Source organism: Oratosquilla oratoria, chromosome 3, assembly GCF_046742065.1.
Source record: "Oratosquilla oratoria isolate Oo_2021 chromosome 3, ASM4674206v1, whole genome shotgun sequence".
NCBI classification, from domain to species: domain Eukaryota; kingdom Metazoa; phylum Arthropoda; class Malacostraca; order Stomatopoda; family Squillidae; genus Oratosquilla; species Oratosquilla oratoria.
Window position 1 is genome coordinate 31,440,262 of NC_134779.1, and position 13,431 is coordinate 31,453,692.

Genomic DNA, 13,431 nt, shown 5'->3' on the forward strand with positions numbered 1-13,431 from the left:
GAGAGCGAAAGAGTGACAGAGAGAGATATAGAGGGAGAGAGAGATAGAGGGAGGGAGAGATAGAGGGAGGGAAAGATAGAGGGAGGGAGGGAGGGAGGGAGAGAGAGAGAGAGAGAGAGAGAGAGAGAGAGAGAGAGAGAGAGAGAGAGAGAGAGAGAGAGAGAGAGAGAGAGAGAGAGAGAGAGAGAGAAACCACTACAAATCAAAAGCATACAAACTGGAAGAATTAGGAACATTCGAGCAGCCAAAGTACGGACGAACTCGTGGACGCAAGAAGAACGGTTGTTGGTAATGAACTGTGGATGCTGAAGAGTCTATAGAAAACGGCGAACAAGTTTCCAGATGGATTGTTTGACGAGTGTTTGCAGAGCGACGGCACTGAATCCAGCAGCAACTTGAGACGCGTGGAGGAAGACCTAGAAGATGCTTGAGGGACCATTGAGTAGATTCATACCAAGGCAATTTGCGGTCGTCGAGACCACAGAGTAGAATAGGTTGATAAAGAATGCATGAAGAAAAGGTAGAGGGAAAGAAAGTTGAAGATTGAAAAGGAACCATAGAGTAGAATAGGTTGATAAAGAATGCATGAAGAAAAGGTAGAGGGAAAGAAAGTTGAAGATTGAAAAGGAACCATAGAGTAGAATAGGTTGATAAAGAATGCATGAAGAAAAGGTAGAGGGAAAGAAAGTTGAAGATTGAAAAGGAACCACAGAGTAGAATAGGTTGATAAAGAATGCATGAAGAAAAGGTAGAGGGAAAGAAAGTTGAAGATTGAAAAGGAACCACAGAGTAGAATAGGTTGATAAAGAATGCATGAAGAAAAGATAGAGGGAAAGAAAGTTGAAGATTGAAAAGGAACCACAGAGTAGAATAGGTTGATAAAGAATGCATGAAGAAAAGATAGAGGGAGAGAAAGTTGAAGATTGAAGAGGATATGAAGAGAAAGCATGATGGAGTATGTGGGAAGGACGGTAGTAAACACAGTGTGCAGTGTTCTTGGTCCAATACAGTAAAAAATAAAGGAGGTATGGGGGAAGAAATTATGGCAGTTAGGGAGGATATGAGACGTGAGAAAGTAGATATATCCTATACATGCATTCAAAGTACTGATGTATACATTTTTCTCTTTTGTTTTCCTTCTTATTTATCCACAAGAAGGTGGCAGCAAAGCGTCCACACGTCACTTTGTAGTTTCTAGTGATGATGGCCCTAACGCGAGTCAAAAATAGTATCTAGATGATAAGGAAAAAAAAAACACGATGCTCGCCTAGTTCCATGCGAGCATGTCCCTCCCGTCTGTCATCCATGCATTGTGGTCCCGGGTCAAAGACTTCGTACTGATGTCGCGTCCCCTTGGTCTTCGCGTACTACAAGTAGACTCTCAGACGATCTAGCTGTAGAAAAAAAAAACTCACTGCCTCTTCACCATCCGATTTAATCCTACAGGTCTTCGGTCGCATCCGTATCCTCCGACGCCAAGTCTTCTCAACTGGAATGTGGATCTCGACAGAGTTCGTTCCTTAAATCTTTTTTTTTTTCCACTTCACTCTTAATAGGTCATCCACGACTTCGACCTCACAACGAGCACTTCGACCCTTGACTCTTCAGGTCTCGACTTCGACTTGGTTTCTAAGTAACCGACCCTTGCAGGTCTTGTCTCTCGTGTGTCCTTGTAATGACCGGCACCTCGACCTATGTCCTTGTAATGACCTCCACCTTGACCCTTCAGGTTCCCCATACACAAACGCCATCACGGGAGCCATCCTCAGCCTGCAGGAAAACGGGATCCTTCACTCCCTCAAAATGCGCTGGTGGAAACACAGCAAGGGAGGGGGGAGGTGCAAAGTAAGCACTCCAACATTTTGACACTTTCAGTGTTTGTTACTCCCAAGCACGCTGGTACACACACATCCTTACTACAGTACTCCAAGAACCTTGATATTACCCCTAAGGAAGAAATTATGCACAAGCACACATATACTCCAAAAACACATTCCATGGACACTTCAGTCATCCAAAGACTTCAGTAACTCGTAATTCCTGAAGTCTACGGCACTCCAACATTTTGACACTTTCAGTGCTCGTTACTCCCCACGCACGCTGCTACACATACATCCTCACCACAATACTCCAAGAACTCCTAAACACGGAATAATGCACAATCACGCATATACTCCAAAAACATATTCCATGAACACTTCAGTCATCCAAAGACTTCAGTAACTCACAATTCCTGAAGTCTACGGCATCCCAACTAACAAAAAACCTTTGAAAACAGAATACATTTATACACAACTACCCACGAATCCAAAATCTAATGACAACTACCTAATTGACCTGATACTTATATCACTTCAACGATGTTCAAAGTCGTTCCACCATCAAGCAGAAAGCTAACAAAATTCAGTAAACAAATATTTTTGTTTTTCATAACTGATCAAAGCTTCTGTAATCATTAGCAACTCTAATGATTTTACCTGAGCGTAGTTAAGATTTTTTGATAGATTGGACCACTAAATCAAGTGAAATTATATATGTTTACCGCATGATTGTGATACATGTGTTCAGAATCAAATACCACTCATTTACATAAAGAACACCAGTTTGCTAAAGGTCCAAAATTATGAACAAAAGATATTTTTACTTCATCACTATTTTTTTTTTTTTTTTCAAAATTTTTATCACCTTCAAAATACTCTCCATCATATTCGTGAAATGAATAAGCAAATGAGAATGAAATGAAATAAAAATGAAAGGAACATCTGTTGTTCATCTTAGGTCCAACAAACCGAACGACTTGTCACCTCCACTGCCATACAACAAAAACGATAAATCCTTGAAAACACATCAACAACATCAACCCCTAAAAACTACGGAACGAAAATGTGGCGCATCATCAAGAGTCCGGGGTTGTCAAACTCAAATCCTTTCGAATGCCAACTATGTACTTGGTTATGGTCTTAAGAGCCATAAAAGTAAAGAATAATAATAACAATAAAAAATTAAATACAATAAAATAAAATAAAATACATAAAATAGAAATAATTTAATATTATATATAAACAAAAAGTATAAGTTATTATGACTCATCTTAGCAGTTTAGTTACATTTTCCTCAGTTATAACAATTATTTTCTCCCCAGTTACAACAATTATAGTAACTCGAGTGGGAAAATATCTTACCTCGCGGGCCACTTTAGACCGGCCCGCGGGCCACTTAAAACCGGCCCGCGGGCCACTTAAAACCGGCCCGCGGGCCACTTAAGACCTGCCCGCGGGCCATGCGTTTGACACCCCTGGTCAAGACCACAACATCTAGACTCCTTGTCGTAACATCTTCAGCTTTGCCTCTGAGCCCAACCCAAGTCAATGCCAAAAATCACTTATCGAAACCTAGCGCAAGATTGTAAATAAGGATAGAAACGCTAGTAAAACACAGTCCTTAAGCTATTCAAACCTAATGGAACCAAATCGATAGAAATTCAACACAAAGATAACATTAATTCGAGCATAGCGTTTGACCAATATTGGTGCTAAATTAACACTTAGAATTCAACACTAACAGAGCAAATTTACCATCCCGATATTTCTGGCCCGCCATTGTGAATACCATTTGTATTTCACATCTATTTAGCAAATGCCTTTTTATCTTTTTTAACTGCTATTAAATTGCCCAAGAATACGTGTAAATTAGTAAAGAAAGAAAAGAAAAGAATGGTCAAGTCAGTGCAGCCATATCGGATGAACTAAATTACAAAGCATATTATGTTTATCTTCACTGTTTTTTTTTGTTTTCACAATTTATTTGCATTAGGTTTCGTATGGTTGTATAGAATATATAAGAAACACTAATATCTAATATTCCACAATATACTAAACATGTGCCAATTGAAGTAGATATACCTAAGTCTGAAATTCAATTAAAAATCTATTGACACATGTTTTACCCAAATGTATTCTTCTCGGACATCACAGCGAGTTTTCGTCAACTTTGACTCATTGTAGTATAGCCCTGTATGTCATTTTTTAAATGCATATAGAATAATATATATACTAGAAATACGTCAAGTGCAGGATCCTCACGTGACCGTTAATTAACGTTCCGAGCGTGTTTCGAAGGCTCTCCGATTTTTCGGTCCAACGAAGGACGAAGAAAAGATACTAATTTTTTTTAATCCTTATAGAATAATATATATACTTGAAATACGTCAAATGCAGGATCCTCACGACCGTTGACATCGCTCGTGCGTGACCGTTAATTAACGTTCCGAGCGGGCTTCGAAGGCTCTCCGATTTTTCGGTCCGACGAAGGACGAAGAAGAAAAGACACTAAATTTAAACCCGTTTATCGCGTCGCGCGAAACCCAAAGAACTCAATCAGAAACCCTCGCTGTGTGCTGCACATGCTGACTAAATAATGCTGACTAAATGCTGACTAAATATCGTCATGCGTACTGACAAATGGCGGGTCAAAATATCGGTGACTGACCCATACCACCGAAATCAAACATGGCCCCAAGCTATAGTTACAACAAAGAGTTCGATACTTAGAACACGTCACTGTGACCTACTAAGAGCGAAACAGAGAGGATACAAAACACAACACAACACAAAAATGACTTGAAATTATAAGCACAGCACGAAGATCACAGCACCAGTATCACGATAACACTACACTTCCCAATCACCAATCAATATAACACTTGAACCATATAATCGACCATATCGCAACACAAAGTATCAAACCTACTATATTCGGTTTAGAACAGCAAGGCAGTTACAACATATCACTAGGACCAAAAACTAGATAATTATCAAGACTACATCACTTGGACTACACTTTCATGAGTATCCTACTGACAGATGGCACAAAACATTCTGACGCCACCATCTTGATCAGTGGTTCTTCACTTTCTTTTAAATTCTTTTAAAAAATTCTGTAACCAGTAGTGATAAGCCATGCCCCCGAAAATCCCTTGTTCGGTTCATTTTGAGATCATATTTATACTGGTCATTAGCGAAGATGTGATGAGAAGGAGGTCTTTGGATCAGCAATTCTTTGAGTCCAGACCACGCGAGTATCACAGTGTCTGCAGACACAAGCGAGAATGTTGTCTGGCGACGGACTCGCCCCCTCTGCCCGCTGAAGACCAAAACGAAGAAAACTTTGTTGGTTTGTCTTCTGTACACACACCAGCAAGTCCACCATCAAGATCAATATTCTCGCTTAAGTCCGAAGACAATGTTTGATGCTCGTGTAGACGGGACGTTAACTAAGACTACAAAAATCAAATAAAGAATAATAATAATAATAATTATGATATAGCCACTCAAAAACCTGTCGAACATTTCAACCTGTCTAACTAACCACTTCTGGGTTACTACCCAAAGGTTTAGAACCACTGACCTAGACATTTCTTCCCCGGATCCGAGGTTCGACTATGCTCATCCAAACATAATTCATGAACATTTCATACCATGGAGGCAGTGCTAAACGTAGCTTACAAATACAGTGATACTCAATTCAGTAAAACCCGTAGCATAAACTTCTGAAGAGACAAAGATTAAAGAATATATATATATACGCATTTAAAGAAGAATTAACTCCTAGAAACTTGTAAATAGAATAATTTTCCCCCTTAAAATATTAACTAAACCTCAGAATGCATTAAACCAGATGTTCCTCGTGACTGTTTGTAGGATCTCCTCGTAGACATACTTAAGCCCTTAGCAGTGCTTATGAAGTGCAGACTGTTAAACTTGTTTATTTATCTATCAACTTGTCTAGAATAATCGCACCGCATGACTTGTATACTGTAAACCCAGCAGAACAAAGTAGAATTCCTAATCCGTGCTACAAATATTTATTTTTTCCTTCGTTACACTCTCCAAAAACTCCAGTCTCTCGTCTCCAGTCTCAGTCTCTCTCTCTCTCTCTCTCTCTCTTATCTCTCTCTCTTCCTCCCAAATCTCCTTTCTTCCTTCACCCCCCTCCCTCTAACTCTCCCCCTCCCCCATTTTCTCTCTTTCATTACGGAAGTCTGTCCATTTGAGCCATTTTACATTAACACTTATTCTTGGTAATCGATATGTACTTAAGCACGAACGTAAGTTCAAACAGATGGAAATTTCCTACATCAACTTGATGTACTGTCAGAGTCAAGGTTTATGTCGAGTCGATGGCTGCAATATACTTCATTATCTGTAGATTCATTCTAGTGATGCATCTCGCTTATAGAATCCTTTACAAAATCATGGCAATTCTCTGTTGCATATCTTAACTAATTTCTGTATGCACAATGCTTCAGGCGTGTATATAAAGTGAAAATGTATGTATGAATTCTGGTCTGAAGAGTCCGGCATTATATGAAAAAAATTAAAACAACAAAAAATAGAATCCTTATTATTATATTTTTCGGAATTTCATGGCAACCATTTTTTTTTTTTTTCGTTTCTCTGACAGGGTTGAGGTAACTCTTCAAAAACTGGGTTTTCCAGTATTTAAGTGTACCTATGCATTTATTTATTTTATTTATAATTATATACATTATTATAATTTTTATTTATCATTATTTTATTTTTTTCGCATCCGACCTAGTTATGGACCAAAAGGTCTCCTGTAAGCATACTCCTCCTTTGTAATCCTTTGTAAGTATGGAGAAGACATAGAAAAGACCATATCTGGGCCTTGGCCAGGATGCAAAGCTCCCTTACTATGGGCAGATTAAGACTACAGAACGTAACTCGCGTCGCCACGAAAAGGTCACGGAAGGGTGACGTTTACCAAGTGAAGGTTCAAACTGACTTCAGCCGCTCGTTGGCAACTGGAGGGCGGGAGAGGGGAAGGCATTTGATTCTCTTGACATCTGAGTTCCTACTGGTCGCTTGTGTGCGTGGATAGCATCGCCATCTAGAGCCTCGGTCACACTAGCTTATGAAGCCGCTGGATCCAGCGAAACGGCTTGATTGGCCAGCCATTCCCGATGCATTTGCTATTGATTCTCGCTGCATTGAGCTACCCGTGTGGTCGGTCTTCTCTGGCATCTAGTGCTACCGAATATGGTAGACAAGTAGGCGGTATTGAAAAAATATCGTTTATTCAGCATATATGCAACTGAAATATATATATATATATATATATATATATATATATTATATATATATATTATATATCAGATAATTTTTATGACCGTCGCGCAGAGGATTCGAACCTGGTGCTCAAGGCGCCAAGAGGCCCCATGACTGCCGCCTTACACCGCTTCTTGGCACCTTGAGCAGCATGTTCGAATCCTCCCCGCGACGGTCATAAAAATTATCTGATTGATGTCGCTGTTCACTAGCGAATTTCTCATATATATATATATATATATATATTTATATATATGTATATATATATATATGTATATATATATACATATACATATATACATATACATGTACATATACATATCTATGTATACTGTATATATATATACATATATATGTACATATATATATGTATATATACATATATATATATACATATACATATATATATATATATACATATACATATATATACATATACATATATATATATATACATATACATATGTTTATATTAGCGTTTCCGAAATTTCGCGGTCTTCAAACTTCGCGTCCTCGACATTTCGCGAAGACTCAAACGATCTCTTGGCAGAGCTTCACTGCATCCTGACTGCCCCTACACCATCCAATCTAATCCCACAGGTCTTTGGTCACATCCGTCCCACAACGCCAAATTAACTCGGGTTGGTTGTTTACATTTGGCCGGGGTTTAACGAAGACTTGACACCACTTTGGTGGGGGTACAATACTAACACTCCCCACCACAACACACTCGATGGCACGGTTGGTAGAGTTTCAGACTGTCAGCACGGGGGTGACGGCGGTACCTCGTTCGAATCTTGCCCAGGGCTGGAATTATTTCAGTATCGCTGCACTTCGAGTCGTTACTCCAACTCTCGTGGGCGGGGAGTTGGGTGTGTGTGTGCGTGTAAGGTCATAGCATTACCCATAGATCGGTCATACGAGCTCTGAGCTCTCTTCCGGGAGGGAAATAGCTGTCGATCACGAGTCCAACACGTGATCCAAAATACCAAGGTGAATACACACACACACACACACCTTTCCGCATTTCTTTCCTAAGCACAGCAGGGCACAGAATATGTTTTGACTCTTGCCACTCATTTATCAAAATAAAGCCTCTGTATATGTAAATACACGTATGCTATTAGGCTTTCTATTGACACGAAAATGACTTTTGGACCTACAGGCCTTTGACCTACTTTTATCCTATCGTGTGTATTTTTCATTTTTATTTCCTCGTTCGTTTATTGTGCATTTGTTTGCGTATCCATTTGTTATTTATTCGTTTATTTGTCTATTTATTCAATTATTGATTTTATTACTCATTTGCTTATTTTACTTATTCACTTTTTTATTTACTTATTTATCTATTCATTTACCCACTCATTCTTTCATTCATTTCGTATTTGTATTGACATACGCACAATCCAACAGGTTCCCCCTACACAAAAGCCATCTCAGAAGTCATCAAGGATCTCCAGAAAAGACAAATAATTGATCTACTCATAAAGCGTTGGTGGTCGGGGACTGTGCAAGAGATGCCATATTTCGTAAGCACTCCGTTTCGACACTTTCTTGTGCATCTTCTAACACAGAAATGTTACAAAAATAACCCCTGCTCTTGCACTTTAGAATACTAATACTAAGCAAGTGTCTGGATACTAGAACCTAAATTACTTTCTCAAGGTAAACGTGTTGGGTAGGGGATTAGGGATGGTTAGTGAGAGGAAAGTGGGAGGTGAGCCAGTTGTTGTTTGCGGATGACATTGCGCTCGTGTCTGGGTCAGCGGAGGGTTCAAAGCAGTTAGTGACTGAGTTCGGGAGGGTACGTGAGAGGACACGGTTGAAAGCAAACGTGGGTAAAAGTAAAGTGACGAGATGTGTGAGGAACTAGTATGGCAGTGAGAGGTTGGAGGAAGTGGATAGTTTTAAGTATTTAGGGGCATACGCAGAAGGTAATGGAGAAGTGGTGGTCGAGATTTACTGTACAGTGAGGGGAACAAGGAAATGTCTTGGGGGAATGAAAAAATCCTGAGAAATGTCTCGTCTCTGGAGATGAACGCAATGAGAAGACTAAATGAAAATGTGATTCTTTCTACGACATTGTACGGGACAGAGACTTGGAACATCAGAGAGGCAGACAAAAATCAATCTAAACGTGTTTGTGATGAAGTGTTTGAGAAGTGTAGTGGAGGTTACGAGGATGGATGGAGTGAGACACAAGGAGAAGAGGAGGAAAGCGGGGGGGGGGGAGGAGATAGCAGGTAGGGTTGATCAAAGAATACCGAGATGGTCTGAGCAAATGGAAAAAGAATGGAGAGACTAGCAAAAGAGTATAGAGGGCAGAGATGGAGTGACTTGATGGGGGAAAACAGGAATAAGATGGATAGAGAGGGTGAAGGAGACCTTGGATATAAGGAAAATGTCTGTCGAGCAGAGAAGGGGAGGGCAAAAGATAAGCGCGAGTCAAGAACGCTTTTGAATGGATGATAAACTGACGCACCACGAAGGTATTTCTCTTCGTCTTCTGAGAGATGAGGAAGGGTCGCCATGTAAAAGAAGCGGTGGAGATAATCCCTCTTTGGCTGTCAGACCCAACTGTAAAAGTGCTGTGCCTTGCTGCATTGCTTCTGACCTAGGCAGTGAGCATGGACCTTCATCCACGAAGAGCTATGGTTAGAGGGGAAAACAAATGGGTGGAGAGTGTGGAATGGAGAGTGGAGAGTGGAGGGTGGAGGGTGGAGAGTGGGCGTATGCTTTGGCTTACTACCTCGCTTATTAGTGAGAATAATTATTTCGGTATATAAATAGATATATAGATACATAGATAGATAGGTAGGTAGGTAGGTAGGTAGGTAGATAGATATGTAGGTAGGTAGATAGATACAGATAGGTATAGATAAAAAGGTAGATACCTAGATATCCAGATACAGATAGACACGGTTAGTTAAATAGGTATACAGATAGGTTGATAGATAGATAAGATAGATTGATTAATTTCCGAGAATGTGGGATGGTAACTTGTTTTGCCACAGCCCATCTTCGCCCCGTTCATGTTACCATTCTCGACAATAGAGTTTGGGATTCGAGGTGGCAACTATGGATGTGGCCCATAGACTCAAAAATGTACCAACACTAGAACATAACATAATCACGCCGAGACTACAGAGCAAAGACTCCACAGCGAAGACTACACCGTTTACGACACAGAACCTCACCTTCCAATTTTATTTATTCGTTTTTATCATTATTTTTGTTTAGAAAGGGATGTGAAGATGAACCAAAAATTTCCTCCCTGGGACAATCGTAGACAACCATGAGTTCACAAACATCACTTTCAATATATTCCAACACCTACCCTGGCTTCATGTCTCGTTAAAAATTGAGGTATCGATAGATTACAACACAATTTTATATCATCAATAGGTTTGAATTACAAATATAAAACAACTCAAGAATGCCTCTCTGAAGTGGCCTTGCTGTGTATGTACTGTGCCTTGCTGCAGTGCTTCTTACCCAGGACAGTGGGCGGGATACAGGGATGACCCGTCGTTCATGAGGAGCTAAGATGAGAGGGGGCAAAGGGAGAAGGACGGGAGTAAAATGGCTGCGAGTAGGTAGATAGATAGATAGATAGATAGACTTTATTTGGCAATGAATCAAAGTACATGAAATGAAAATAATGACAAGAACACATAGTTCGGAACAATAATTGCAAATTGCCGAGGATAACACAAAAAGCATGTACGCTTATTTCCATTGTGGTCCTCATCAGATTGTTATTCTACACTAAGTCACACAGACAACATACGTAGGTATGTCCCTTTAACTTGGCTACCTCCCTCATAAGGGGGAAAAATCTCTTGGTATGTAGATAGCCTTTATGAAGCCAAGGTCTTGCTAATCATCAGGACGAGTAACACAAGACGCTTATTATTCACTAATGCTCTACTCCATGTTCACCCGTTACTCTCACCATAGCACATTCCTATTCTCGCATTAATGTCTCCGGCCACTACTACTTTGCTTCCCTCACCAGACCTCTTATTTACTCATTTCGAAGCACATGTTCCTCCTTCGTGTCTTAAATCCATTTTACTATAACTTTATCGCTTAACTCTAGTTCACACTCTTCTTGAACCCACAAACCCATCGTTGTTCACACTTTTGTCTACTTCAAGTTATTACGATTGTCAGTTTTAACTTTTCTGCGTATCTTGTGCACACCAACATCAGAAACTCAACGCATGTCCACACATTAACCTCTCTTTTTAATTTCCTTTGAACACAATGCTTCAGATTATGTCTATATAAGTTTCATTAGTGTAGGAAATGAAATCGAGATGAGAACAGTTCCACAAAGAAGCAAAGAAGGGACAAGAAAGGTAGTTCTGATATGTACACAAGGCGGTGTAATTGAGCCAAAAATTTCGTATTGCAATTCCATATACCGAGACTAAACAGTTGTACACCAGTTTGCCTTTCCCCCTCGGTTGGGAAGGCCTTGAACAGTCTCACCTTTTATGATATGCTGTCTTCGCATTACACCAAAACAAACTCATACCACTGTAAAGCATGGTTTGTGCCGTCAGTTATATAACTCGAGCACAACATCGTGGACATGCATCTATACCAAATACTCCCTTCCGTATGCTTAAACGAAAAAGTGGGATTTGAATTCGCACACACCATCACAAATATTCCCTGTGAGCATACGGACCATAACAGCTGACGAAGTGTTGTGCGCGGTGCCCCGAAATTTCCGTTTTAAGCATAAAATCCCCAGACTAAACTGAAACAACTAACCTGACGATGACATGCGATGATCGACTTGTGCTTAAACACTAACGATAACATCTCAATACGCCCATCCCAGCCGGAAGCTTACATGTCACTAGATACAGTTAGACATGACGACCATCGAAAAAGACGCTCGTTTTTAGTTAACTATACTCGCAAACGTTGTCCTACACACGCAGCGTTAAAATGACGGTCGTCATTATGGCGCCTAGCGTAGCGCGTCATCCTGCTAATTTGACGCGCAACGCTCAGGCGCCACAATTACGACCGTCATTTTAACGCTGCGTGTGAAGGACAACGTTTGCGAGTAAAGTTATTGAAATTAGCAGGATGACGAGCAACGCTCAGGCGCCATAATTACGACCTTCATTTTAACGCTGCGTGTGTAGGACAACGTTTGCGAGTATAGTTATCTAAAAACGAGCGTCTTTTTCGACGGTCGTCATAAATGACGCACGTCACAAAGACGCTCCGTGTGTAGTTTGCCTTAAACCTTTCAACATTTCTTTATGATTTCCAATTTCATCTCAGTGACCCTAACGCCTCACATTTTTTTTCTCTGCCGATACGCCTGCACTGCTTTATGTCTGTACTTACTAGTACACATGACCGTGATCATGTAATAATATCTATTCCATCCAGCGTTGTTGTGCAGCTTTTTAATGAGCTGGATCTAGTACGTCGGGTGTTATTACATGACCAAACCGTTCCATATCCGGTTTCGTCATCATAAGAAAACAAAGGATTAATTTGTCCGGATAATATTAATATTCCGTTCTGGAAGATGGTAAGTGATGCCAGTATACTTAAGAAATAAACGAGAGACATCGAAGCGATGCGCAAGTGAGCTATGGCTACACAGCACACCTAGGCTCCTTTCACACGTGTCGACTTTGCGCCGTGCGCCGTCCGCGACACGACGTCGTACCCTTAAATAGCCAAGGGTGTCTATGAATGCTTTCACATGCAGTCGTGGTCGTGACGTGTGAAAGCGTTCATAGCTACCCATAGTTGTTTGAGAGCACGACGTCGTGTCGTGGACGGCGCACGGCGAAAAGTCGATACGAGTAAAACAAGCTTTATTTATTTTTTATTTATTTTTATTTATCATCTTTTCATTTTATTATTATTATTGTTATTATTATCATTATTTTTTTAACATCTTGTTTCTTTTTGGCTCTTCTTCCATCATCCGGTGTCGAATGTCTTGGCTCTCGAGCCTTCCTCATCAGGCGCCACTTTTCCTTTCGACCTCAATTCCTCAAAGCTCTTTCACAGGTCCCTGTGGCACTCCACTCGCTTGGAACCAAAAGAGTTCTGCGGAACTTCCCCGGACACTCCGGGAGACGAAGAAAAATGTGAGGAGTTTACGCCAGGAGGCGCGTTTGTGCGGCCGAAGCCTTCACCTTTGCCCTATGTGCTTCGACTTTGAGGGCAAATGGCAATCACTAACCCCCTTCAGTGCCAGCTGGGATTGGTCATCTCCATCGGAAGCAAATTCCATGTTGACCAGAATCTATCATCC

At 40.5% G+C, this 13,431-nt stretch overlaps 1 protein-coding gene across 8 annotated transcripts in view; it reads left to right on the top strand.

The window, feature by feature from the left end:
* The window catches only part of LOC143021185 (glutamate receptor ionotropic, kainate 2-like), a 97,518-nt gene that overhangs the window by 56,059 nt on the left and 28,028 nt on the right, over nt 1–13,431 (top strand). For 3 of the 8 annotated variants that reach the window (XM_076178527.1, XM_076178478.1, XM_076178508.1), the window contains one exon: nt 1,730–1,845. The exons of 4 other annotated variants lie outside the window; for them this stretch is intronic. In XM_076178527.1, coding sequence (XP_076034642.1) covers nt 1,730–1,845 — 116 coding nt within the window. Of the gene's footprint in view, nt 1–1,729; nt 1,846–8,540; nt 8,657–13,431 lie in introns of all 8 variants that reach the window. One more of the 8 variants, XM_076178488.1, reaches the window with a different exon arrangement.